Source organism: Poecilia reticulata, chromosome 18, assembly GCF_904066995.2.
Source record: "Poecilia reticulata chromosome 18, P_reticulata-male-v2, whole genome shotgun sequence".
In the NCBI taxonomy this organism is placed as follows: Eukaryota; Metazoa; Chordata; class Actinopteri; order Cyprinodontiformes; family Poeciliidae; genus Poecilia; species Poecilia reticulata.
Window position 1 is genome coordinate 13323730 of NC_088847.1, and position 27189 is coordinate 13350918.

The 27189-nt window shown below is 41.9% G+C and overlaps 1 protein-coding gene across 3 annotated transcripts; it reads left to right on the forward strand.

Moving 5' to 3' along the window:
* The first annotated feature begins 2395 nt into the window (after nt 1–2395).
* per1b (period circadian clock 1b) lies at nt 2396–26200 on the forward strand. Of its 3 annotated transcripts, none has more exons than XM_008435460.3 (20): nt 2396–2573; nt 10091–10862; nt 12774–13027; nt 13627–13748; nt 13895–14096; nt 14179–14373; nt 14772–14850; nt 15811–15917; nt 16164–16317; nt 16416–16689; nt 16807–16915; nt 17015–17174; nt 17267–17382; nt 17564–17710; nt 19666–20073; nt 20554–21326; nt 21421–21607; nt 24110–24323; nt 24579–24729; nt 24813–26200. In XM_008435460.3, exons 2-20 carry the CDS (start codon nt 10477–10479, stop codon nt 25098–25100), a joined length of 4326 nt encoding a protein of 1441 aa, XP_008433682.1. In that variant the 5' UTR covers nt 2396–2573; nt 10091–10476; the 3' UTR covers nt 25101–26200. The 3 variants fall into 3 exon arrangements, with proteins under 3 accessions (XP_008433682.1, XP_081455125.1, XP_017166040.1); XM_017310551.2 differs by lacking the exon at nt 2396–2573 and adding an exon at nt 6014–6272; XM_081598999.1 differs by lacking the exon at nt 17564–17710.
* Nucleotides 26201–27189: the final 989 nt, after the last annotated feature.

The window sequence follows — 27189 nt, forward strand, 5'->3', positions numbered from 1 at the left end:
TCCAAGGGAACAATCAAAAACCATTCAAGCTGAGTTCCAAAGTCAAGCTTCTGAACAAACACTTTGAATCAACAGCCTCTGTGGAAGAAGACCCATCTGAGCTCCAGAACTGTTTGAAAAGCACACAAGATAAAATCACTAAATTGCCTGTTGATACTCCACAACAGCTTCCGGAGGACATTCTTTGGACCGATGAGATAAAACTGAAGCTAATTGGCGAAGAAGACACGTCAGCTCTAGAAAAAGTAAAATGGAGCTTTCAAAGAGAAGAACACCATGGCATTTCTGAAACACGGAGGGTTTCCTGTGTTTTGTTTAGGTTCAGGAAACCTTGATTTTTGGCAAGATATCAAGCCATCCTGGTGAAAAATGCAGTTTCCAGTTTCAGTCACTAGTCATGGGTTATCCAAGATTATAACCCATGACTTCATATTTACAGCAAAAAGAGCACAAAGATGTCTAAGGGGGGAAAAAAAGCAAAACAAATTGAATCATTTCTACATCACCTTGAACCTAGAATCTCAATCCTTTAAAACACCTGTCACCTGGAAGAAGCTACGTGCGAACTTCCACTTGCCAATTAAGAGAAAGACATTTCTCCTCAAAGGAAAATTAACACGTCTGAAAAGGCTTTTACTGTGTCAGTAAATATCATACTAAAAGTACTAATTAATCTTTATACATATCTATTTAAAGAGTCGTTTAAAAAAAGCCCTGAATATTTATGCACAAGAGAATGTTTTTGTTTTTTTTTTTTTTGGTCATTTTCAGTGTCCTACATCTGCTCTGTTTACAGCGTCTCAGTAACCTCCCATTGGCCAAGTGTATGGGGTGAATGAGGGCGTGTAAGGGGCGGGGGCCACATGATGTCATGATGGGAGCACGTTGAGATGTGCATGCCGGAGCTTTGGCGCAGCCGTAATAACGAAGCAAAGCCGCATCGTAATTAGCGCTTCGTGGTTCTCAGCTCTGATGGACGGATTACTAGTCTGGAGCAAGATAGCAATGATTCTTCCATTCAGTGATGTAAAATAGTTAATGACATTGAAATGAACTGTTGATTTTTTTGGGCTGAGTAACTCCATAAACAAGATTCAAAATGTAAAATAAAATATTTCTAATAGGAATAAATGGTTAAAGAGTAAGTTATTACACACTAAGGCTAAAAAGTAAAATACAATAAAAAGATCCAAGGTTGATATGAGGTTTTTCAATAGTTATCAATAATAATAACAACACTAAAAAGTCTAAACACCCTTTATATTTATTTTTCAACTAATATTTTTGCTAGCCTAAGAAGAATTATATTTCAAACAATAATAAAAGCAAAATGTTTAAAATATTGCGATCTAAATAAATAAACAACATTGTTCAAAGTTTCCAGCAGCCTAAAATAAAAAGGACAGCTTTAAATGCAACTTGTGATACATGGATTATACAGCCAATCAACCAATGACTAGATTTTACAATATATGCAGCTCATTTTTTCAAATGTTTTTCATACAGATTGAGCTTTATTCAGATTTTAAAAAAAGAAATAATATTTCCTCTTAGTCCTTCCTGTTCTTCTTTTTCTTGAAATCAATTCTTATAATAATAATAATAATAATAATAATAATAATAATAATAATAATAATAATAATAATAATAATAATAATAATAATAATAATAATAATAATAATAATCAGAAATAGGAATAGTGTACTCAATGCAAGGGGTGTGGAAATGAGTAAAATTATTTTAATTATGTAAATAGTCTATATTCTTCTTCTTCTTCTTCTTCTTCTTCTTCTTCTTCTTCTTATTATTATTATTATTATTATTATTATTATTATTATTATTATTATTTTAGTAGTAGTGGTAATAGTAGTAGTAGTAGTAGTAGTAGTATTAGTAATATTGCTGTTGTTATGTATACTGCTCAAAAATATAAAGGGAATACTTAAACAACACAATATAACTCCAAGTAAATCAAACTTCTGTGAAATCAAACTGTCCACTTAGGAAGCAACACTGATTGACAACGGGGACCCTCGTCGGGTCAATCAGTGTTGCTTCCTAAGTGGACAGTTTGATTTCACAGAAGTTTGATTTACTTGTAGCCTATATCATAACATCACTCTTCTTCATATTTCTGTTCCAGGCTATGATTTATATTACGGTAAACTCTTCCTGAGGTAGGAGGTCGGTCCTCTCGTGTTTCCACTGTTGTTTGGAAATTTACTGCAGTTCCAGTCACTGAGCAACGTGACTGCGAAGCCTCGTGCCGATAGCCCCGCCCATCAACACCAATCAAAAAACAGAAGGGTGTGTTTTGGGCGGGGTCACTGTCTCCTCCTGTCCAATCAGTGCCGCTGTTTCGACATCACTTGCCAAGGCATGAACTGCCACACGTGTACCCGTGCGTGTAAACTACATTCGCGGAGAGCTCAGAAATGTATGCACAGCCAACATAGGGCGACAAAGCGAATTTACTCGATATTGACTGGATTTCTGTTTTTTTCTTGGAAGAAGTTTGTGTTATTTACGGGGAGGCATCATATCAACTGTGGCTACGTTTGAAAAGAGATAAGGTAAGCTTGCTTGGGATTTCATTAGCTTACTTTAACAGTTGCTTTTTTTTGCTAGCGTGCTAGCTGTCATAGCCCTAAGCTGCTGACAAACAGCTCAATGCCAGAGTTAGCTTTGAAATATCTTCATAGTTCTACACGCATTCCAATAAAGGGCCAGTTTACGCATAGGTTTTGCACTATTAAACAAACCATAGACACACAAATTCAGAAGATATCAGTGCTTTGAACTCCTGCCAACTAACCAGTGTTAATACTAACGTAGTAGTTAGGCTTAGAAAATAGTACCGCTTCTTCATGTTTTTGTCTATTGTTTTCGTTTTTCCTTTTTTGATTTATGGATACATTGCACCTATGAAGTAGCAGGCATGTAAACTATGCATCTGTGTCAGATCCATGCTAACTAAGATATGTTTTGTCAATTATTGTGGCTGCCAATCTAAGACGGGCTTTCAGATATACAGACAAATAGCTCATCACAGGTTCTTTCTTTCTTAGAGGTCAATCAAAGGCTCCATGTACCGAATGTGGAGTGAACATTTGAGAATTTTAGTTTGGATAATTTTGGAAAAACATTAGAACTTTAAATAATTTGGCCAGCTAACCCATGCCATGTCGGCTTTTAATTGGTTTATTACACCACTGGAAATAACCATCATTTTTATAATTTAGACCAAGTGTAGGGTAGCCTCTAATGTAAGGCGCTAATGTAGGGTTGAGTCTTTTGTATTTAGAAATGTCTGCAGGTTGTTGCACTTGTTCATATTGTTGTGACTGTTAGTTGTCTTGGAAAATAAAACTTGTTTCGCTTATTTACTGGGAAGAATGAACTGATAATGAAGGTTTCTGAGCAAGTGTTGTACTTATGGAACTGATAACGGAGGTCTCAGTGAAGACGTTTCTTCTTCTCTTTCCAACCGAAACTCCTTTGTACCATTTTTGATTTAGGGACACAGGTACCAATTTACCAGATATGGGAGAAACGTAGAGAAACTCCCTACAGGAGAGAGATGGGTGGAAGGCACCTTGTACGTGACTGATTAGATATAAAAGGAGAATTGTATGTGCCAACTTCTTCCTTTTTCTCTCTTGCTTTTCTTTTATCAGACGCTGATATTTGCTCTGATTTTCTAAATGAAATATCTAAAGACAAATGCACATTTCTCTGATTGATCTGGTGTACCGCTCTCTCCCGAAACGAAAAAGATTTTTCCTAAACTTGCTCTTTGCAGCAATTTCTGCATCTTTCCTCTATCATCAACAAGCTGCATCTGCAGCATCCATAAATATCCCTTTTTGCAGTTTTATAAACCCAGCTTTTGCATCAATTGTGTTTTATTTTTTATTTTTTACTCATTGTGTCACTCATGAAGATATGAGAGAAGGGCTTTGAGTGTGCACAGATGCACCTGTACTGGTTTTTTTTGTTTGTTTGTTGTTTTTTAATGTGGAAATGCCTCGGTAGGCAAGAGATTAAAAACATCATCCTCTGCGTGATCATGGCTGCACAGTTTCAAGATGGCACTTCCAGCTTGCTTGTAAACAAGTCTGGCCAAACCAGCAAGCCCGCTGTGGGGCGGTAAGGGCGTTGGCAGAGGCGGCGTTTTCTACATTTTGAACTATTTAGGCACGTGTGAACCAGTGACTCTTTACATTCAAACAGTTCACGAGATTTCAATCTGAGTCTTCGCAGGGTGAGAAATCTCTCTCTTGTCAGTCTGCAAGATGCCTGTACTTGCTCCTTTAATGACTGGGGAAGTTAAACTGTCTTCTAATAAATCTCTGTTGCCTGGTGAACAATGCTAAGAAAAGACGCAGAGTGATAGTTGGTAAGGGAAGGTGCGTGTGCGTTGCGTGTTCTCAGAAAGGTGGAGGGCTGCAGGAAAGTGGACAACCAATCTTTCTTTAAGGTACCAAAGGTGATTAAGTTTCTGTCATGTTTGTGTGACCTGACCTGTGACACCCAGCGTTGGGATAACATCTACGTTGCAAGGATGTCAACATACTTGTAGTGCATTAGGCCTGTTTGGCTGCTTCATTTTACTAGGGGTGTATGTGGATCAGAGTGTTACTGGCAAAATAGCCTTTTCTTAATAAACTGATGGTGTTGTTAAATATACTTTGGATCTATGTGATCATGTAGTCATGTGAGAGCTGGTTAACCTCTTCTGCTTCTCCACGCTGCTCTCAAGAAACATTGAATCGTCCAGAAATACCGCTGCTGACAAGTAAAACAGCCATCATGTACAGTCTAACGTGTTGCAGCACCGCAGTTTTAACTCATTATAATGTCTTGTCATCACAGTTTTGAAGTCCTTTTAAATTAGATTCTAGAGAAACTGCTGGAGTTTGCTCAGTCAATTTGCAGCATAAAATAACACGGTAACCTCCGCCCTAATTGTCGCTGCTCATCAGTCAGCTGGCTATAAAACAGGCTTGTTCTTTTGAGAAAGATACATTTGGCGGTTTGCGAAAACCACATTACGCTGATTAAACTTTCCAGATAACATGCAGATAACATAAATAATTAATGTTTTATATTTTTAGCAAATGAACAAACAATAGATTTCGTATGGCTAAAATGATGCGGAGGTATTTTTAGCCAAGATTATCATACTGTGGAAATGTCACACTGATCCATGCCTGCTGCTGAACTAATTTTACTATCAGCACCAGGAATGGTTACAGTAACAAACTGTCGCATCACTTTTCTGCTCATTTTGGGTTCTGTCCTGACAGTCCATGAAGATCTTATTCATTATAGATTCTTATTTTGTTGCATCCCCATGTGTAGCAGATGACTGGAGAGTTTCCACTTGCCTGAGAAATGTGCAGACAGTGTAGATAAATATCATGACACGCATAATGACACGCTGTTGTATGTGGTCTGGTAGATGAGCCGTCAGCCACCCACTGACACTCATTTTACAACTTGTTGGGGGATAACCAACCAGGAAACTTGACTCTGGTTTCCTCTAAATCAAGCCACAACTGAGAAATGGAATGAATAATTATAGCAGTAAAGAAGAGTTGATCTTCTTGAACCCATTTTGTTCGTCAGAGCTCTCTTTAATGTTGATTAATTATTATTATCTGGAAGAGAATATGTGTGATCTGAGAATATATAGTAAAAAAACAAACAAAAAAAAACCAAATTTTAGCTCCTCCATTTTAACTCCATTTTTTCCCTCATGATGTGGGGTTTTGTGTCATTTAACGCTGATCTAGATTCAGTTCAGTGTGCTGCAGATCACACACACAAGCCTCTGGTCGCAGCTGAGCCTGGTTTCTGGCACGCCTTCTTCCTTCATCCCTTCTCAGCACAGTGCGCTCTCTCATTGGTCTAGCCAGCCGACCAATCAGCACGCCGCGAGGCTCGCAGAAAACACCGCCGCGGACACGTGCCTGTGTGTGTGTGAGTGTGTGTACACAAGGCAGAATAGCTTGGATCCAGCTGCTGAGGTGCGCGCGTCAGTTGCGCAGAGAGCCGAGCGAAATAGCGACGCGACGTCTCTTCTTCTTCTTTTTACTTTCTAATATATTTGCGCTGTTTCGCGGTTTTGGGGGCCCGCTTGGATCCGTAGATAGGAGCATTGGTTTCCTGGAGTTTCACACTTGTTCACGCACGGACCGCATCTTTCTGCAGTCAATGCGTAATCTGCAGCGGGAAGTATTCTCACGTTACACCGGGGTTTACTACAGGTGATTGTTTTGGTACAAGCAATTACTGCTGTGTGTCTTGCATTGATTGCTCATGAATTGCTGCTGTTTGATTATGACAGAATCCTACAGATTAGGTCTTTATTTTACTGTTGCATGAATGCAAACTGGGCTATAAAGGTTATTGTTTTTTTAAATTGAATAATCCAAACAGTTGGATTCTTTGCTCCTATAACTCTTTGTGAGATTCTCAGAGTATGATATCAGTATGTCAACATATAAAAAAATGTGATCTGTTTTTTTTTTTTTTTAATGGAGGAACTGTTCCTAAAGCACATCGACTAGTTCAGGTATTGCAATGTTCATCTTTAGTTATAGACCCAGAGAAAATGCAAATTAAACAACGCCTGAATGTATTTATTTTGATTGGTGGCAGTTCTTTATTTGTAAAACACCTGAATTTGTCTTTTCTTTTTTCTTGGTGAGAAGAAAAGTGTAACAGCTTTCTATCAGCCAGCTGATCAGCACTGTGCAGTTGAAAAACCACTACAGTAAAACAAGAAAAGTGCAGTTTCTTGGTAACCAGCCCGTATCTTATCTATATAATAAAATAATTTGAATTTCTGTTCATTTGTGCCACCAAGCAGATCCTGGCTTGGGGGCAGTGGTCACCTCTATTAAGACAGTCATTATTCATAATCAATATTTTGTAGTTGGAATTTAAGGAAAGAATGAACAAGCAACATGAAGAGATCATAAATACGAAAGGATATATTTATTTTTTAGTTTTAAATGTTGGTCACTCGCTGTGCCAGTCATGCGACAAATAATCATCCGGGGAAAAGTTGATAAAACAAGCAAATAATGTCATGTAACGAGCTCTGAACATTCTGTTTTTGTTTCTCAGATTTGTTGTTGCTTCAGCTCAAAGTGCGGCCTCCAAGTCCAGTCTGTGCATGCCCAAATATAGCTGCTTGTCCTTGGTCTCCAGCTAACAGCAGAGAGTTGCTCCAACTTGCATTATAAATTGTTAAGACCACATTATCTTTATGTTCCGTTCTACCTCGTCTGGCTTCATGCTCTGAGTTTTGCGACTTCAAGTTGAGGCTCTTTATTACACACAGACCGTTTGCTGTTTATTACATTATAACTATCATCTCAACAGTCGTTTCCTTGTCTGTTTATAATCTTGTTTGTGAGAGATGAGCAAATTTTTTGGCCAACTGTTGGAGCAGAGCTTTGGCAACTTCTGGAGTTGTTCTCCTTCATTGCCAGTGATACCATATAGTGGACTGGTATGAGGTCTAATTTGTTTTTTTGTAGCTGAAAATAAACAATTATTCCTGCTTCATGGAGTTTTGCGATATTGGAGCTGTCGAGAACTGTTTTGAAATGATCTAGTCAGAAAAAGGGACTCAATTCGAATTGATATCATTGTTGCGACTTTCTTCTACTGCATCCCAATCGCAAGTTTTCCTGAAACATGGGGAAACCTGTGGGAACAGACAGGAAATTTAAGTTGTTTTTAAAAGCTTGCTAACCTTGATTCCAGTAACTGGCTCATGCCTGGTAAGTATGTGAGGTTGTTTGTAACTGCTACCTTGGGAACGGATGGCTGTGTCTCATTTCGAAGCCAAAACATGCTCAACTGATTTGAGTTGGAGGAAATATGGAATTGACTTCTTCACTACATTAAATGCTGTTGAGCTCATCAGTTCAGAGTGTACACATCTGTAAACACAAGCAGGGCTGCAAGTCCATGAGTTGTAGTTTTACATTGTGCAGAAAGGAGGTAATATAAGAGCATCGACCTGCTTTTTGACAGAGTAAAACAATGAAAACCTGAAAGGGAACTTTTATTCAGTTGTTCACATTGAGCTACAGATGTTGGTCCAGCTGGTTTGTCTCCCCACTTAACCTGTTGAACAGTGTAGATCAAGTGCAGTACTTAGCTGAAGTGTCAATCTTTTTTTTTTTTTTTTTTTTTATGAAGAAAACAGTGTTGCAAGAGCACAAAGCAGTGTTTATGTCATGCCGTGCTCCTTCCCACGCCAACATAGACGGTACCTTGCATAATCAGAGACCGATTTCGCAGAAGAGGAGAGGGCGGACATAAATTTAGATCTCGTCCCGCAGAGTTATCAGTGTATAGTTTTACACTTCTCCCAGTGTTTGTGTGTGTTTTACTCCTATAGATCAAACAAGTCTTGTTGTTATGAGGAGGCGTTACCGTTAGCATGTTAGCTCCCTGATTTACACCCAGAACCGACTCCTGCAAAGAGCTGAATCTAAAACTGATTTAGCCACTTAGAGAGTTGAGAAAACATGTTTATATACAAAGATAAAGTTGGGTTGTTTTTTTTTATCTTAAATGGAAAATAAATATATTTTTGTAGAGTTTTGGGTTAATTACTGCTCGTACAGTGCTGTTCTTTCAGTAACTGTCCTTTTTTAAGAATCTGTACTCTCTAGTTAACAATTGATCGATTTACTAAATGAGTTGACGATTGTTTTAATAATCAATTCATCGCGATTAATCACAATTAATTGTTTCATCCCCAAAGAGCATCCATGCTTTTTCACTTTTTCAAATGTCATATCCAGCCAAAACCAAACGGTCTGTAATTGTATAGGTGAAGGAAAAATACACATGAGCTTTAATTTTCTGGACTTTGACTAGACCATTCTGAAACTTTTAAAATGTGCTGCATGTGTCAGTGTGATGGCGGTGTTTCAAAGGTGATGTGTATTGAAGACTAGTTGTAATCTCAGAAAAGGAGCATTAACACTTTATCATCACCACCACCTCACTTGTGAATCTTCTTCTGTGCATGGACGCCAGCTCGCATCTCAGCCGTCCTGCTTATTTCTCCTCCTCCCGCCCAGTTCGGCCACAGCTCACACACTGTGCCATGTGCAGAGCGTGCATCATCCATCTGACTAAACATAATGCTGTTTAGCAATTTAATGAAGGCCACCCAGCGCACCGAGAACTACTGAACTCATGCAACTCAATCACCTTGATTTGGGATATATTTATGAGCCGCGGTCGTCACTGGCTGTCCACTCCTGTTACCTTCTTATAATCTGGTTTCTGCGTCAGGGCAGAGAGCTTTTTTGTCTGAGCTGCCAACCTGGGGGTGGATGGGGAGGGGAAGGAAGGGCGTTTTTACACACCAACGCGGCAGCGGAGCATCTCTGCACACCTTTCAGCGGCCAGTGGGGAGTTTCGGAAGCTTCTTTTGGAGCAGCCAGGTGTATAAAATTGAAAGGATTGACGACTTAGCGGCGGCCTGCGTCGTCTCTCGGACGCATCTGTAACTCTTATAGGATTACCTGGTGGCCAATAAATAGAACCAGACTCCTACTTGCGTAGGTGGCAGCTATTTGTGAGCATGTAGAGACACTACCCCCAATTAAAGCCCTAATGAACGAGAGAGCTCTCCGATGTCCAGCATTATTTCCTGCGCTTGACGTAATGTTTATTTTGATCGTCTTCTGGGCAAAAGGGCACTGTGCTGTGACGACTGACTGTGTACCTTTTTTGCTAAATTAGGCATGAGTGCGTATGCAGTTGCACCATGCAAACGGGAGTTGAAGATTATTGTCTTTCTGCTCTTTTATTTCTGGCTAATCTGTGCAAAAAAGTCCATCAGCTGGAGCAAAGCAACACCCACACTCTCTAACGAGCAGCCAGAGCAGAGCGGAGCACGCATTTCAGGGCCATGTTGAAGTTTTACCTTGGAGAGGGGGGGACGCGATGAGCTGATATTATGGGATGTTTTTTGTCTGTTTTTTTTTTTTTTTTTTTTCCTGACTTTCCCTACCATTTTGTGAGCACCTTCTCTGTTTTGTTTCAGGTGGCCTTTAAGCGGCCGGAGCGACTCGCCTCTCTACAGGAGTGCAGCAAATGTTTTTTTTCTTTTTTTTGCTCTCACCAAGAGCTGTTTTTTTTTTAATCTTCCCACTCTGACTCCATCGCTCATCCCATCTGTTCGAGGATCCACGCCAGGGCTGTTTCATAACAAGAAATTCATCTGTTGTCTGCGCCACGTTGAGTGACACTTCAAGCTTTTCTGCCCTCAAAGAGGGCTTGAAGCCACCAAAAGGAAAAACACTTTTTGTTTTTTAAACTGTCGTGTTTTTTTCTCTAAGTCGACAACTATGGTTCACTTGTATTTACATAGTAGTCCCACTTAAATTTGAGTAGCTCCAGCTGAGCTGTACAACCTCATTCTACACTAGTATGAGTTATGACAGCTCCACGTCTGTGCCCAGCAGCAGCGGTCGGGGGCGAGCGGCGGGGGCCTGCGGCGAGGACCGGGAGGCAGAGTCACTAGAGAGAAATGAGCAGAAAAGCACCTGCGGCCGCTCCCTTTCCGGCCAGGAACAGGGCGGCGCCTCCAGAGGAGGGTCCGGGAGCCTGTCTGGTGACCAGAGAGGGCCGCACTCGGACGACATGGACGGCGTCTCCAGCGGGAACGATTCTGGAGAGAGGGAAAGCGAGGGCAGGACGGGGAGGGACGGAGGGACCTCGTGCGGACACCAGTCGGCGCCCAGCTCCCACAGTCACAGCTCTTCCAACGGGAAGGACTCTGGCATGATTCTGGAAACCACAGAGAGCAACAAGAGGTAGGAGAACCGCCTCTTCTGATACTTCTAAGTCTTCAGATGAGTCCTTCAAGCCCTTTACATGCAAACACATACTTTGATAGAAGTGTTTCCTTTGTAGCTGTGGATCAGGATGGATACAGCCTGATAACCTGAATAAAGCTTGATAAGTGGCATCACTTGCTACAGAAAAACATCTGTCTGGAATCAGCATGAAAATGTTCTGATTCCGTTATCAAAAGAACGATAATCTGAATTTCTGGAAAAAATAAATGGCCTTTTCCTCTCATTTCTATTTAAATTATATTTTTCTTTTATTTCCTGCATCACAATTTGGGTTTTAGTCCATCTTATTTATCGATTGGCTTCTGAGTTATTTCCATAAAAGCACATTAATTCTTAGATCAAAATAGGACATTTCACTTTATTTGTTCACTCTATTATTTCTGGGGTTTTAACTGGATCTAGATGCCAAAAATGTATGAGATGCTACCACTGGTTAGAAACTGTATCTGCAATTAATCTTTTAAGTATTCAGTCCAAATTTGTCAGTTGTATAGATCTGAACTGGCTAAATGTGTTTGGATTTAAAGAAAATATCAACAAAAACTGTGAAATAGACCTTTAATTCACTAATAAACCCAGGCCCAACCTCAACATTGTGTTATTTCAGGATTTGTTTAGGACAGGGTGGCAATGATCAAATCCTACTGGATGAATGCTTTGTGCTCAAATGATGAATTGCTTTTGCAGATGAAATTATCTTGCATCTCTAACCAACCTACTTTTTGCAAGCATTTGCACCAGGAGACATCTCATGCACATCTAATTAAAGCATGCTTAGCAACTGAGTAAACAATCAATTCTGATTGCACGATGTGAGATGACATGATTTAAATCCTCAAAAATTCTTCTAAAACTTCCTTACAATATTGCCTTTCTCTACATTTCAAACAAAAATTTGTCTTCCTCAAAGAGACATAAAAACCTCAGAGTCCTGTTTTTAGAAGTGAGAACCGTTTCTCCACAGATATCAGCATTTGAAACCTGAATGGTGCTTATCAGTCAATTCCAAGAAACCTACATCCGTTCTTCATCGAACTCAACTGATGCACGTTTTTGCGCACACTTTCTGCCTTGTGGGCCAAGATCTCACACATTCAGAAAAAATAATGCCAAAAGAATATAGGACGTTTTTTATTTATATATATATATATATATATATATATAGACAAAAGGAAAAGGATACGTGTGTTTATATGGTTTTGAGAAAGAAAATCTTAAAAGTGTGCTATGCATTTGTATTCAGCCAGCCATACTCTGATGACTGCAAATAAAATCTATTAAGCTGAAACTGACTACATAATAAGACTCTGTGTGTGTCATGAAACTAGTAATGTAAATTACCTTTTAAATCATACATTTCATAATTTCACTCTTAAATTACCCTCGATAAATAAAAATCTTTAGACAGAAAAAAGGAAAATAAAGACAACACCACTATAAAAAAAGGCATTTCCAGCAAAAAACAGCCACAGAGATCTGCGCACAAAATAAATATAAAAGAAAAAAAATTCAACTTGGACCGCTGTGGAGATTTGTTTTCTGCTGGTAAAGACGGATACACCAAAATATCAGCAGCAAAAATGTGGTTCAACAAATGACTGACTCAGACGGGCTGAAGAGAAATGCGAGCCACACTTTTACAATTTATATTTGTCAAAAAGTGTTTTAAAAGCACATAATTTTCACTCTTTGTGTTGATCAGTCAAATAAAATTATAATAAAAACAAAATATTGCTGTAGTTGCATGACTAAATGTGCAGATGTTCAACATGACGTCTTTAAAAGACACTTTATATTTTTGTAAAAAAGAAAGGAAAAAAAACATACTGCTAAATTTAATTTTCCAAATCTGTCTTCATCACCCAGCTCCAACTTCCAGAGTCTGTCGCCTCCCAACGGCTCCCTGGCCTACAGCCTGCTGTCCAACAGCTCGGAGCACGACCCCCCGTCCACCTCCGGCTGGAGCAGCGATCAGTCGGCCAGGCTGCAGACGCAGAAGGAACTAATGAAGGCCATCAAGGAGCTGAAGCTCCGCCTTCCCACTGAGCGCAAAGCCAAGGGCCACTCCAGCACCCTGAGCGCTCTCAAATACGCCCTGCAGTGTGTCAGGCAGGTCCGAGGTGAGCAGCTGCTTTTGTTGGGTTGCCTTTTTTTTTTTAAGACCAGAACATTTAAATGGTAGTCGCGACGATCATGATGCGAGCTCAGCTACAGCCGCTTCCACATTTCCAGGTTGTAGAAAGCATCAAAATACACTCTAAATAAAAAGATGTAATATCCATATTTTTGGGGGGCGGGGGATGAGAGAATTTCTACAGTTATTGTAACAAGAAAGAAGAAAATGTCAATAAGGCTTTTTCAAAATTACACTTTAGACAAGAAAAGTTTCTGTTTAAAGAGGGATGATGATCTTAATCAGTCACCAGATGAGCAGGAATATAGTTATTTGCATTAAAATTTTTAAAATATGATGGAAACAGATGACCAGCATGTGGAAAATCACCTCATGCCTCCTGTAAAGTACAGCGGTGGATCTGTGGGCTGTTAGAGGCTGTGGCGTCACAAACCATGAGATTCAGATGGAAACCCAAACTCGGTCTTCTCCATTGATTGCCTCAGTCTTTAGATCTTAATCTGACTTTGTGAGATCGTTTTACTGCAATGAAAAGATTTCAACACATTTTTACCAGAGATTGTAATAAATTCTTGTGTATTTCAGCCAACAAAGAGTACTACCACCAGTGGAGTGTGGAGGAGTGTCATGGCTGCAGTCTGGACTTGTCGACCTTCACAATAGAGGAGCTCGACAACATCACTTCAGAATACACTCTGAAAAACACAGTGAGTTCACACTCACCATTTATTTCTGTTATGAGTTCTTGACCGAAGAAAACATTTGGCCTCGAATACTTTCACTTTCACCTACTGCGCTCTCTGAATCTGCTATACTAGTTTTTCTTGCTGAAGTCCTGCTCTCTGTTGTCCAGGACACGTGCTCTATGGCCGTGTCGTTCCTGTCGGGGAAGGTCGTGTACGTGTCCCCTCAGTGTTCGGCCCTGCTGCGCTGCAAGCCCGAGTGTCTCCAGGGAATCGTGTTCTCGGAACTCCTGGCCCCGCAGGACGTCAGCACCTTCTACAGCGGCACGGCGCCCTGCCGCCTGCCGCCTTGGGCCTCCTGCATTGGCTCAGGTTTGCTCATGTCAAGCCCCAAAAATCCTCAAAGTCAGGATTGTAATCCCGCACTGACTGACTAACTCTGCCCTCCTCGCAGCTTCTCCTCCCGTCGACTGCACCCAGGAGAAGTCCATGTTCTGCCGGATCAGCGCCGACCGGGCGCAGGGGGGCGAGATACGCTACCACCCGTTCCGCCTGACGCCCTACCAGCTCACCCTCAGAGACTCAGACGCTGCAGAACCGCAGCCCTGTTGCCTGCTCATCGCCGAGAGGGTCCACTCCGGATACGAAGGTGTCTGTATTATGGTGTTAACAAGGCTTAATAATGATAAACACATGTAGGTGCAGTGATTCAGAGGAAGACAAAACAGAGTTTACAGTCAAAACAAAATGAGGGAGTCTGGTTTTAGGACTCGGGCAGGTGCAAAGCTTATGTAAACACAAAGCAAACGCTGCACTTTCAGCGATTCAGTACACAGCGTCTACGTGTCTTCCTGATGTCTGTAGAGGACGGGAGAATGACAGAGATGGACAGGCTGTGTGTCACTATTTAGTCCTGGACTGCCATATTCCTCTGAATATGGATTACATGCACAGAAACCGACTGCATGTGTGCTGCAGAAATGAGCCTTTTGCATATATTCATGCAGAGAGGGGAAAATATTCATCTTTTCTCTCTGGTCCTTTCAGCTCCTCGTATCCCTCCAGACAAGAGGATCTTCACCACCAGTCACTCTCCCAGCTGCCTCTTCCAGGAAGTCGACGAGAGGTCAGTGACCTTGTTGTGGTTACTGTTGTGCTGCTGTGTGCCGGCAGTGTTTTCAGCCCGCAAAAGCATTGTGATATCAACTAACAGACTTCAGGCTTTCAGTCAGTTCAGTCGCAGATATGGTTTTATCTGAATAACTTCTTGTTTACTTCTCCAGCATTGATGTGTTTTACTAATATACCCATACACTGGGGATGTCCATATCAGGATTTGTTTTATGCGAAGATGGCCATCTTAGTAAGTTTACACTTGAAACCAGGAGATTCGACAAGTCCTGTGTGTGCTTCAAATTTTATAGTATTGCTTTTAAATCCTTCACTTTAAAACATGTTCTTGACTTTTCAGTTTCTGCTTTTATTTTCGGCAACAAAATTTTCTGAAGGATAACCTTAATATGTTGATCCAACATGAGGTTAAAAAAAACTTTGCTTTCTCATTTTTTTTCTAAACATATTTCTGATTTGAAACATACAGTCTTCAATATACTTTTACTCCAGCTAACAGTTAGCTGAGGGGCTAAGCTTTCACTAGTTGCTTTTATGACTTGTTGATTATTCAGCACTAACCTATTTCTGTGCAGTTCCAGTTAATTGCGTTTGGACAAAACTTACAGAAAAAGTTGTTCTCCTGGTTCATATATAGCTCATTTTGTTTCAATGTTTTAAAATTTTAATGATGAGCAGAACGGTACAGGTCGCAAGCCGACAGTCATGTTTCCACTGGGAACGTCAACGTAAAGAATGGAAAAACTGTTTGCTACAGTAATCCAGATTCAATCAACAAAATCACCCGCAAAAGCTAGAATATTGATCAGGACCTCAGGTTGATACTGATCGTCACTCCTGTGGTTTTATTGCAACTTTTACAAATTCAGACATCAAATAAAATATCACACAACTGTTCAAAGTGTTTGGCGAAATAAAAACTATTTGTTCTCATGATCTGATTGTGTGCTTTCAGGGCAGTACCGCTTTTAGGGTACCTGCCCCAGGATATGGTGGGAACCCCCATCCTGCTCTACATCCACCCAGAGGACAGGCCAATGATGGTTGCCATTCATGAGAAAAGTGAGGCTGTTTGAGTCTCTTCTATTTTGCTAGTTTTTGTGATCTTGATCAATTATTATTCAGACATTTTTTGTTTTTTTTACTCTTATAAAAGTACTTTACCTACTGTAGATGCAGTTTGAACATAGTTGTCGATATCAGGCTGCATTTCTGATGCTTTAATACTTTTTTCTTGTGAATGTGTCTAATTTGCCTTTCATGCTTGTTTTAAACTCCCTCTAAACTTGTCCCGCGGTTCGTTTTCAGTCTTTCAGTTTGCAGGACAGCCGTTCGACTACTCACCCCTGCGGATGTGCGCCCGGAGCGGAGAATACGTTACCATCGACACCAGCTGGTCCTCCTTCGTCAACCCTTGGAGCAGGAAGGTGGCGTTTGTTGTCGGACGTCACAAAGTCAGAACGTAAGCGCTTAAAAAAAAAAAAGAAAAAAAAAAGTATAAACTCGCGTTACCTTTGAAACAAAGCAGAAGTATCACACTTCTACCTCTCTCGCTTACAGTAGCCCACTGAACGAGGATGTGTTCACCCAGGCGATGGGCTCTGAGAGTCGAGTCACCACGCCCGACATCGTCCAGCTGAGCGAGCAGATCCACCGGCTGCTTGTCCAGCCGGTCCACAGCGGCAGCTCTCAGGGCTACAGCTCACTGGGGTCCAGCGGCTCCCGGGGATCCCGCCGTTCCCACCAGCAGCACCCCAGTGCCTCGGCCGCCTCGTCCAGCGACAGCAACGGCCCCGCCATGGACGAAGTCGCCGCAGTGGCTTCGCACAAACCTGTGAGTCTGAGACGCCGTTGTTTTTTAAAAGCAAACACAGGCAATAAAACTGTTATATCCTGTTATTAACTCGTTTACATGTTTGAGGGTTGTTGTTTTTTATTGTTTTTTTTTAAGATGACGTTCCAACAAATCTGCAAGGACGTCCACATGGTCAAGACCAACGGCCAACAGATGTTCATCGAGTCCCGCAACCGTCCATTACCCAGAAGGAACACCAGCGCAGGTAACGTAAAAGCACAGCTGGCTGATGAACGATCCAAGAATGTTGATGATGATGGAGCAGGGGGAACATATGTTTCTGTTCCTCTCAACGTTTGTCCAGGTGCAGCAGGGGTAAGAACCATAAACAGCGATCCAATCAGAGGCTTGATAGCGGACATGACTCAGCCGCCCAGCTCCTTGGTCCCTGCGGCTCTTCTGCAGAAGGAGCCCTCGACCGGTTACTCCTACCAGCAGATCAACTGTCTGGACAGCATCATCAGGTTTGTGTGCAGGCTCAAAAACAGCTCTCCTTCTCTCTCTTCTTTTTTTTTTGTACGCAATGTCTCACTCATCCTGTACTCGTCCTGCGCAGATATCTGGAGAGCTGTAACATTCCCAACACCGTAAAAAGGAAGTGCGGCTCCTCCTGCACCGCCTCATCCACGTCCGACGATGACAAACAGCCGGACGCCAGCGGCAACAGCAAAGGTAACCAAACTCTTGACATCTTCCACTTATTACCTAAAGGTGACTAGTAGCAGAATACATGCAATTATCCACATCTACAGTCTGAAACAGAAATGTGAGCGTGTCTCATTTCCTGAGTTGCTAACAAATCTGGCTCTCAATGTCTCTGTGCATCTGAACTTCAACGCTGGTTTCTCTTCAGGTGGTTCAGTTAACCTCGTAAGTGAACCACCTCCTCTGCCTCCCCTGACCATGGCTTCGAAGGCAGAGAGTGTAGCCTCAGTTACGTCTCAGTGTAGCTTCAGCAGCACCATCGTCCATGTAGGAGACAAGAAACCTCCCGAGTCAGGTGGGCACTATCATCACTCTCACTCTCCGCAGGTTCCTAAAGGAGAATGCCACGGGCCTCGAAGATCTTTTCTTTCCTCTTTCTTAACCTTTCCTTAACCTTGGTCTGCAGTAGACGATAAAAAAGAACATTTTTGCTAATTTGGAAGTTTCAAAGTGTCAATGTTTCAGGTTAGATTAGGAGTTTTTGTACATTAACATATTTTTTTCAGTCTAATTATTGCCTTGTTAAAGTTAGAGGATTGAAAATCTTGTAGTTGTGGTTGGTACTTTTAAATTTCTTAACGCATTAAAGTATTTAACTGTAATGGCAATCTACATCACTTTCAACTGAAAATTGTTTTAAGCAAAAAAGCAATTAGAATTTTCTGCTAATTATTTGATTAATATTTTAATGTTTGGCCTTTATTCACACAGTGCTAATTAACAGTTTACAAAAACTTCAGTTCTTATCACAGAAATGATTTGGTCATTACTCTTTGGGACTTTTTTGTGTGTTTATTTTGAACTGCTCTTTTTATTCAACAAACAACTTTAGCAATTTTTAAAGACATTACAACTGCATTGGGGATTTTGTTTTAGAATCCAGGAGGACTCAAAATTATACATACAGCCTTAAATTTCCAATCCAATACAGCTTAAGTGCCAAAAATGACACCAATATTAGTCTAAAATTCTTGACCGCATGCTTTTTGCAGAAATCTAGTAGGTTCTGGTGAAATTCTGAGCATTTAACCACTACTTTGTCAGAATTGGTAAAGTTCAGAAAAATGACTTTTCTTGCACAAACCTAGCTTTCAGCATGGTGCACAGCCAATTATGATCTTTAGAAATTATTAAAGTTAATAGTTGTATAATTATTACACTTTTGAAAATCAACAGCTTAGATGCAAAAGGTCTATCTCTGAGGAGTGGGCAGGAACCCACTTGATCCGTCAGATTTTCAGATTTTAACTCTCACTTTGGTGTCAGATGGATCCTCCTTATAGTGTAAAATCAAGCTTTATTTTCATTGCACGGTCACAGTTGGAAGTCCGAGAAACGACAGTGGCCATGTAAAGTGGTGTCGAGGAAGGACTTGTTTCTACCAAATCTTGCAAGGACATTTGGAAACATTCTCTGCATCTTTGGAGCAATTTGTGTTTAACTTGCAAATGTTCTTGCATGATTTAAGCCATCCTAGCGTCTGGCCGTTTCTTGAAAGTGCAGCGTTGGAAGTTTACCGTCTTCCAAAACCGAGCAGAATTTGACAACGGCAATGCACAGATGGCTAAAAGCTTCAAATCAAGCTAATCAAGTTTTTTTTTTTATTAAAAAAATCAGCAGCTAGTCCAGATCTTTGGAATTATTTTATGCAGAATTGCAGATTTTGCTGTTTAGATCACTGAGTTACAGCTGTTGCAGGAGTTTGATGCCCCAGTTATACTGAGTGAAAGAAAACTGTTTAATTTTAAATGTGTTGCTGTTTTCTGCCCTGCTTTATGTTTCTCAAGACAGTGAAACTGTCTTTTCTAAGTATTTTTGAAAATCATACACAAGGTTTCCCCCAGAAAACTTGCTAAGCCCGGTGGTTGGGTGCTTGGCCAGTCAATCATCCAGTGGCTTTTTGAGTTTAAAAATGACAGGAAATTTGAAAATATGACTTGATAATTATGAGTTATTGAAAGATTGGAAGATAAATACCTGAACACCAACTATAAAGTCTTTAAAAAATGCAAACATTTTAAAAATACTTAAATAAAAAAGCAATGCTTACTGCCTGATGGGGGCACAAGTAAAGCCTGGTGGCCCGCCAGGCTTATAATACAATGGGGGAAACCCTGATGCATATTTTTTCTGTTTTATTTGATCAGACATGTATGCATATATCTGTTTTTGTGTTTTATTATGTAATGTTGTTTCAGCTTAAAAGCCATTGGTTTTTAACATCTCGCCATTCCTTGTCCCCCGTCTCAGACATCGTTATGGAAGAGGCTCCTATAACTCCAACACTGGTCGCCCCCCCTCTGGCTACCATTCCAAAGCCTCAGGCTACCACCAGCTCGACTCCAGTTGCTCTGACTGCCCCCAGTAATACAATTGTAGCCCCCTCTCCCCTTCCTCCGCCGCCTCCTCCGCCTCCTCAACCTCAGGCAAGTCAGCCGGAGAGAGACATTTGGCGGAGCGGCAGCGTGGGCGGCGGGGCGGCGGGAGGGGGCGGAGCTCCCGCCCGGCTGGGCCTAACCAAAGAGGTGCTGTCGGCCCACACCCAGCAGGAGGAGCAGGCGTTCCTCGACCGCTTCAGCGATCTGAGCAAGCTGCGGGTCCTCGATCAGACGGCGTCTCTGAACGTGCGCGGCCACGCCCCTGCTGCGCTGCCACAAGGTAAGATGTGAACGTCACTCTCTCGAATTTAAGCCACAAACTTGAATGCATTTCATCAGGATTTTATTGTGATAGACCAAAACAAAGTAGCACATAATGTTTAGATTTCTGTGATACAAATGGAAATCTGAAAGGTGTGGTGCACATTCGTATTCTGTCCCCATAAAGTCGACAACCCAAAATTAAATCCAGTACAACCAGCTTCCTTTAAGAAGCAAGATGTATGTTTTTCTTTTGGTATAGTTTTGTGTTATCCCAAATATCAATCCTAACAGAGAAGCATGGTAGTGGCAGCATCATGACTTTTTGTTGGAAAATGTTAAAACATTTTAAAATGAGATTCTGATGCGCTTGCTTGATGCTGTTCATGAACAATTTCAGTTTGTGTGAGGCAGCATTTAACAACAGTATGTAGACGAAATGTGTATTTTCTTCTCTGTGGGTTAGGAAATACTCATGCAGTTTTTTGTTTTTGCTCAGGTGTTCGCTGCTCCCGTGATTACCCAGCAGCCGGAGGTGGCACCGCTCACCGCCGGGGCCGCGGCGGTAAGAGACTGAAGCATCAGGAGTCGTCGGACCAACTCAGCTCGCTGCCTGTGAACCGACAGGACCCTCGAGCGAACGCAACCCCCGTTCCTCTAAACTTGCCCCTCGGGCCATCCGCAAACTCCCCCTCGTGGCCTTCGGTGGGCTCCCAGGCCAGCATCCCCGCCACTCCCTTCCCCACTGGTATGCTCCCAATGTACCCCATCTACCCACAGCTGCCCCAGCCTTTGCCCATACCCGATCCAACGCGGTTCCCCTCCACCCAGATGGTACCTCCCATGATGGCGTTCGTTTTGCCCAACTACATGTTCCCCCAGATGGGGCTCCCCATGTCTCAGCCCGGTGCTGCCCCAGGGCATTTCTACAACCCCAACTACGCTTTCACCGGGGTGCCCCTCGCCCCTGCCCCCGTCCCCAACTCTGTGCCCATGGCGGGCACCTGCGCCCCGTCCCGCAGCAGCACCCCACAGTCCTTCACGCAGACCCCCGCTGACCGGGAGGGGGCGGAGTCTCCCCTCTTCCAGTCGAGATGCTCCTCCCCTCTCAACCTGTTGCAGCTGGAGGAGACGCCGAGCAACCGGTTAGAAGTCGCTACTGCTTTGGCAGCGTCGCAACAAGCCCCGCCCTCTGTGCAGAACGCAGCAGTCGGGGGGCAAAGTTCAACCAATCAGAGGAGCTCTGACGATCCATCCAAGGAGAATGAGAACGTAGGCGGTTTCTGCTGCTCCATAATCCAATAATTTTCACCTCAGCTTTGAGAAATATCTTTAAGATGTTACAAAATGTTTTCTCTTTGTTCAGGGTGAAGCTGTTGAGTCCAACCAGGATGCAATGTCCACTTCCAGTGATCTGCTGGACCTCCTGCTGCAGGAAGACTCTCGCTCTGGCACCGGCTCAGCCGCCTCCGGTTCGGGGTCCTCGGGCATGCGGTCCTCAGGGTCAGGCTCCGGCTCCAACGGCTGCAGCTCCTCAGGAACCAGCGGCACTAGTGAGTAGATTTGGTCCAAAAGATACCACGCCTTAGGAGGATTTTCATTTTCCATGTTTTGTCGCTTTACAACCACAAAATTCACTGTTCACAGTTTTTGGAAACAAACCAACACAATTGGAATAAAATGGTTTTCCTGTTTTTTCCCAAATAAACTCTTTAAAGTAACTACCAGGTGATTCCAATAAGCTATTCGGTTCCATTGGATTTTATTTAGGGTCTGAATACAAATGCGTTTGAAATTTTCTGGTTTTTGAAATGCCAAAATGTTCACGGAGTGGGAACACTTCTGCAAGGCTCTGCATGTAGACCGAATCATTGAGCTGTCTCCGTTTTGGTTAAACGAGTTAAATGATTACTGAGTTTAAAGGTGAAGTGTTCAGGGTCACAGAAAGTTCAGCTTGACTCTGAGTCCTCGACATGTTCTTATCTGGATGATGGATGCAAAAAGGTGGTGCCTTAGTGAGGATCGGTGAAGTACACTTGAGCTCAAAATGTTCACCTCTGATAAATAATTTCTTTATTTACTCTTATTCAGTGGTTGTCATAAGAACATTACATAAACTAGTGCAAAAGGAGCAGAGAAGCTTTTTTCTTGTATTTTTTCATTTTCGAGGTCTTGAATCTAGTTTTGTCTGGTTATGTTGTTTCTAAACCATTTATTTTTATTCGACTTATCATTTTTGTTTAATGATCCTCTGCCTCGATTCAGTTAAACACCACCTCACATTCATCATGTGAACCTTGATCATTTTCTCAGTTTGTAGTTTTAGATTTTACTAAACAAGGTTGTTCTACTTTTGGAGCTTAAAATAAAAAAAAAAAATACGTTATGCTCTCTCATCTGATGAAGATCGAATAGGTTAATTATCAATCACTCTTAACCTTCTCAATGTGAGTTATTAATTATTCATGTCAGGAGTAGAGACGTCATCACAGTGTGTGAGAAGGATTGACTCAGGAAACAGGGTTTGACTGTTAAAACGGGCTTGACGTGTTAAAATGTGGTTAGTGATTAGCTTAATTAGCACTGATGATTGTAGGATGCATCCTCTAGATCCTTATGGTAACTTTTAAAACCTCCAAAATGCCGCAGACATCCCCAAATCCAACATTTTCTGTGAGAGAGGGTTAAAGCTCCAAAAAAATATAACAAAACAACTTTGCTGGTCTTCATTCAGCCTTTTTTTTATCTGCAGAAAGTCTCCATGTTCAAAGGGAGAATGAATGAAAAGCCGACATATCTTGGTTAAAAAAAAGTATTTCCTTTTTGTGCTCTTTCTGCACTTAAAAATGTCAAACTTCTGAGTCTTTGTCCATCTCAGAGTATTTTTGCCAGCTCAGCCTGTTAGCGGTTAGTTACGGTGTGTTCACTGACCAGAAAATTACCATTTGAATTTCCAATCATTGGTCACCTATTGAAGGGGGGGCAATCTTGGGTGGTTTATAAGGTAATTTCCAACTATTTGAAGTCAATCGCTCTACGATTAGCAAAAATATCCATAGCTTCCAATTTTCCCAGTAATGGACATTCCAGCAATTTATTTCCAGGAGCAGAGAAATTGAAAAAAACCCTAAAAACTCAAACGGCCTCAGTTCCAAGTTGGAAGTAGAAAAACGCAACATAAAGATGGCTGGAAATAAAAGTTTGTGTTATTTTTTTTTGTCTCATTCCTGCATGAGTTTAAGCAATAGACTTTATCAGCTGTGCATAATGCTCGCACAAACAATGAGAAAAGCAGCTTTGTATTAATTTCAGCTTTAAGAGATCAGTTTGTCATATCAAGCAAACATGTTAGAGAAAACGGATAAAGGCTGAAAAGCAGCTGGTTTTCCTCTCATAGCCACTTCTCCCCGCCCACCCTGTCAGTTCTGACCTTTCAAAGCAGATCGCTTCTGTCACTTTCCTGTACTCGGTACTTTCTTCTCTGTTATTGATTCAGGTTTTCTGGAACACCAAATCAAACGCATTTCCTTTCATGTACTTCACAGATGACTGGTTTAGTTTCACTATTTGTTGAAGCTGAGTCCGCGGTTTCGGCATCGCTTTGATCGTCACATCTGATTACGTAGCTGTGGTGCAAAATCTCTTTTATGTCTTGCAAACAACGAAGCAACGGACGGGTGCACATGTCTTCATCTCTGGAGAGGAAATCAGACATGTGCAGCGTGTGTCGTGGAATTATGAAAGGCCGGCGTACGGAGAGTCGCAGTTTTAGGACGGAGGCCTAAAGAAAATGTGTATTCTTACTTTCCTGCTGCTCGTAGTTTGAGTCACGTAGCCACGCAGAATTTTCTGGGCTTACCCAAATAAATTGTTGCATAATCACAGTTGAAATCTCAACTTGCTTCTGAGAAACTGTCCACCGAAATCGTATTGGAAAAAGTTGGGGTCACTGAGCTCTCATTGACGTAGATGTTCCGAACTCTTCAACTGACTCAGTAACATTTAACTTCAACTGTTTGTATGCTTTTTTTTTTTCCGTCTCCCCCCCCAATCAGGCAGCAGCCAGGGCAGCCACACCAGCAAGTACTTTGGCAGCATCGACTCCTCTGAGAACGACCACTCCCGTAAGCAGCCAGCAGGGGGCGGTAGCAGCGCTGGAGGAGACGGCGGGGAGGATCAGTTCATCAAGTGTGTGCTGCAGGACCCCATCTGGCTGCTGATGGCAAACACTGACGACAAGGTCATGATGACGTACCAGCTGCCCGTCAGGTACCATGTGACTTCCCCACTCAGTCGTCTCATGTTTTAGCTGATTCTTATGTTTTGTTTTAGTACGTCTTTTCATTACTATATGATAGAAAAGCTGTTGTTTTTTTTGGAAAAGTAGGCATTTTTATGCTACTGCATCATTCGACTTTTAATGCATCTAACTACTTGTAAGATATTGGCTGTTGAGGGGCAACAAATATAACTTTTAAAATGAATAAGCAAATAATCCCCTCCATGTCCTGTTGTTATGGACAGAAACATGGAGACAGTGCTGCAGGAGGACCGCGAAGCTCTGAGGAACCTGCAGAAACACCAGCCTCGCTTCACGGACGAGCAGAAGAAGGAGCTGAGCCAGGTCCACCCCTGGATCCGTACGGGACGCCTGCCACGGACCATCAACATCTCCGTAAGCTCCCCCGGCTCCTCCCCAGCGAGAGCGCGCGCACCCGCAGGAATGTAAATGAAACGTGCGTCTCCTTGTGGTTTCAGGGCTGCACGGGGTGCAAGTGTCCCCCCTCGGTGCCTCCCGCCACGCCGTTTGACGTGGAGATCCACGAGATGGAGTTGTGCACCGTGCTAAAAACCCAGGAGTGCAGCAGCAAGGACGAGAAGGCTCTCGCAGAGGTGGCCATGGACGACGTCCAGGCGGAAGACGAAGACGAGGAGGACGAGGCGCAGCAGAGGAAAGACGCCAAAGCGGAAGAAAATACCGAAGAGAAGGAGCGAGAGAAGGAGAGACTGGCAGCAGAAACTGTGAAAGACAAAGGAGAGACTTAAAATCTAAATGAGAAGCGCTTGAGTTTTATCACATTTCTGCTGATCTGCAGAAGAAACAATAAAGAAACACGCACCTTCCAGGACATGTAGAGCTCCACGTTGCACGCTCTTTTGGGATGGTGAGGTGCATATTAATCCACAACACTGCCATTTACTGCTGGACTGGTCAGACCGAACTTCTCTAAATGTCTGACTGTGATCACACAGCATCAGGCATGTTGTATGTGACTGCAGGAGAAAGGCCTTGGAAACCACCAGATACTCCCACTCAGTTTTAGAGAGTGACTTCTAGTTCCTTCTTTCCTGTTTTTTTTTTTTTTTTGTTCTCTTTTGTTCCTGTATGCATATTTATTTAAGCTGTAAAGTTTATAGAGGACTGAGGGTAAATGTGTTAGAAATAGACTGATGAGCCACATTACAGAGTTGAAGCTTGAGAAGCCAGAGGGACGTCTCCTCTGTTACTGTTCTTCATATTGAATGTTTCTAGGAACACTGCTCTTTTATTGTTTTTTTACTTTGAGTATATTTTTGTACTTTAAGCCCCTACAGCTACAGCTACAGAAGACAAAAATACCCCGGAATGAATAAATCATGTTGTAAGAATTGCTGTCCAAAAGTAAAAAAAAAAAAAAAAAAAAAAAGTTTTTAACCCAGAAGTCAAGCACTTTTGTTTGAGCTGCCCCTGGTTGTGGCATGGTGGCAATCACCAGAAAACTGACTGGCACTTTAACTGACTCTACAGTTCAAGATTTCATGCGGACGACGAATAATGCTGCTGTGACGGACAGTATTCCTCCAAGTGATGGTCACGTTTCAGTTTATGTGTTAGCAGTGCTCACTTGTGGCTTTTAGTAGCTTTTCGAAGAGATCAGCGTTTTCTTCGTAAACACCCTGACAGTTTTTTCCCCGTTTCCCCCCACCCCACACTCGCTTCTTCTCTCTTTCTCTGTCTCTCTGTGGCACTGTTCTGGTCATGTGATGTTCTACTCTTCATGGCGTCAGTGGCATCCGCAGCAGTTTCTTAAAACATTTTGTGAAGTTCTTTGTACAAAATGAAAATAAAAAATCCCTTCAAATGTCATTAAAACATGATCCTTTTAGATGTTTGTTTTTTTTTTTTCTTTTCTCCAGCTGTTAGTTTTATGTCCTTTGACGCTATTTTTGTCAGTGGGTGTTTTGCAACAGTTGGCCCTGGGTACACAGATGTGTCCAGAAGGAGCTGGAGGCAGAGAGCAGATGAGGGCAGCTGCTTTTTCCAACCCGGCCGCAGCCTCCTTCTATTCAAGCTGCGGTTTCCACCCAAAGTGTTCACCGCAGCCTAAAAAAAGACAAAAGGCACATCCTCGTTCAGACAAACAATGTGGGGAAAGTTGACTTCACTGAAACCCTTTATTACAGTGATGACAGTAATGATTTTTATTGTGTGTCGAACCAGTTATGAGAGAGTAGGTGTTAATAAATTAGCTGAAAGCTTTTCTAATTAGAAACTTTCTTCCTGTTCCAAATTTGCTTGTGCTTTTTGATCCGTGGCCCAGTAGGCCTACATTTACAAACTTAATTCTTTCTTATTTGGGGTTGGCTATTTAGCATTCTCTCCTGCACTTTAACAATTTCATCCACTGGTTTCTAACAATGCGCAAAGGAATTTAATCCCCGTGATCAACCTTCACATATGCTATGCTTTTCTTGGCTCGTCAGCTTTAGTCTAAACTTGTGCTTGCTGCTGTCATACAAAACAAAGCCACGGTCAAAATGCCAACCTTTCTAGAGTGAAAAGCCTATCATACGGCATCTGACATGCTACATGCTGAACCGTTAGTTTTTTTTCCCCTCTTGGCCAGATGAAAATGAAAACTATTTTCATGCCTTTGCAGCTTTCACAAAGGAGCAGAATTTTAAAAAAAGCTAAAGTCAACATGCTAACTTTCCTAGCGTGAAAAGAGTAAGAAATTAAGCTAACGAGCCTTAAAAGCTAAACGTAGGTCTTGTAAAACAATATGTAAAATGTTCAGTAGTAAGTACACAACTATTCCCAAAGCTTAAATACAATTAACATTTGAGAATAGCTCTGACTTAAACGGTGCTTTCA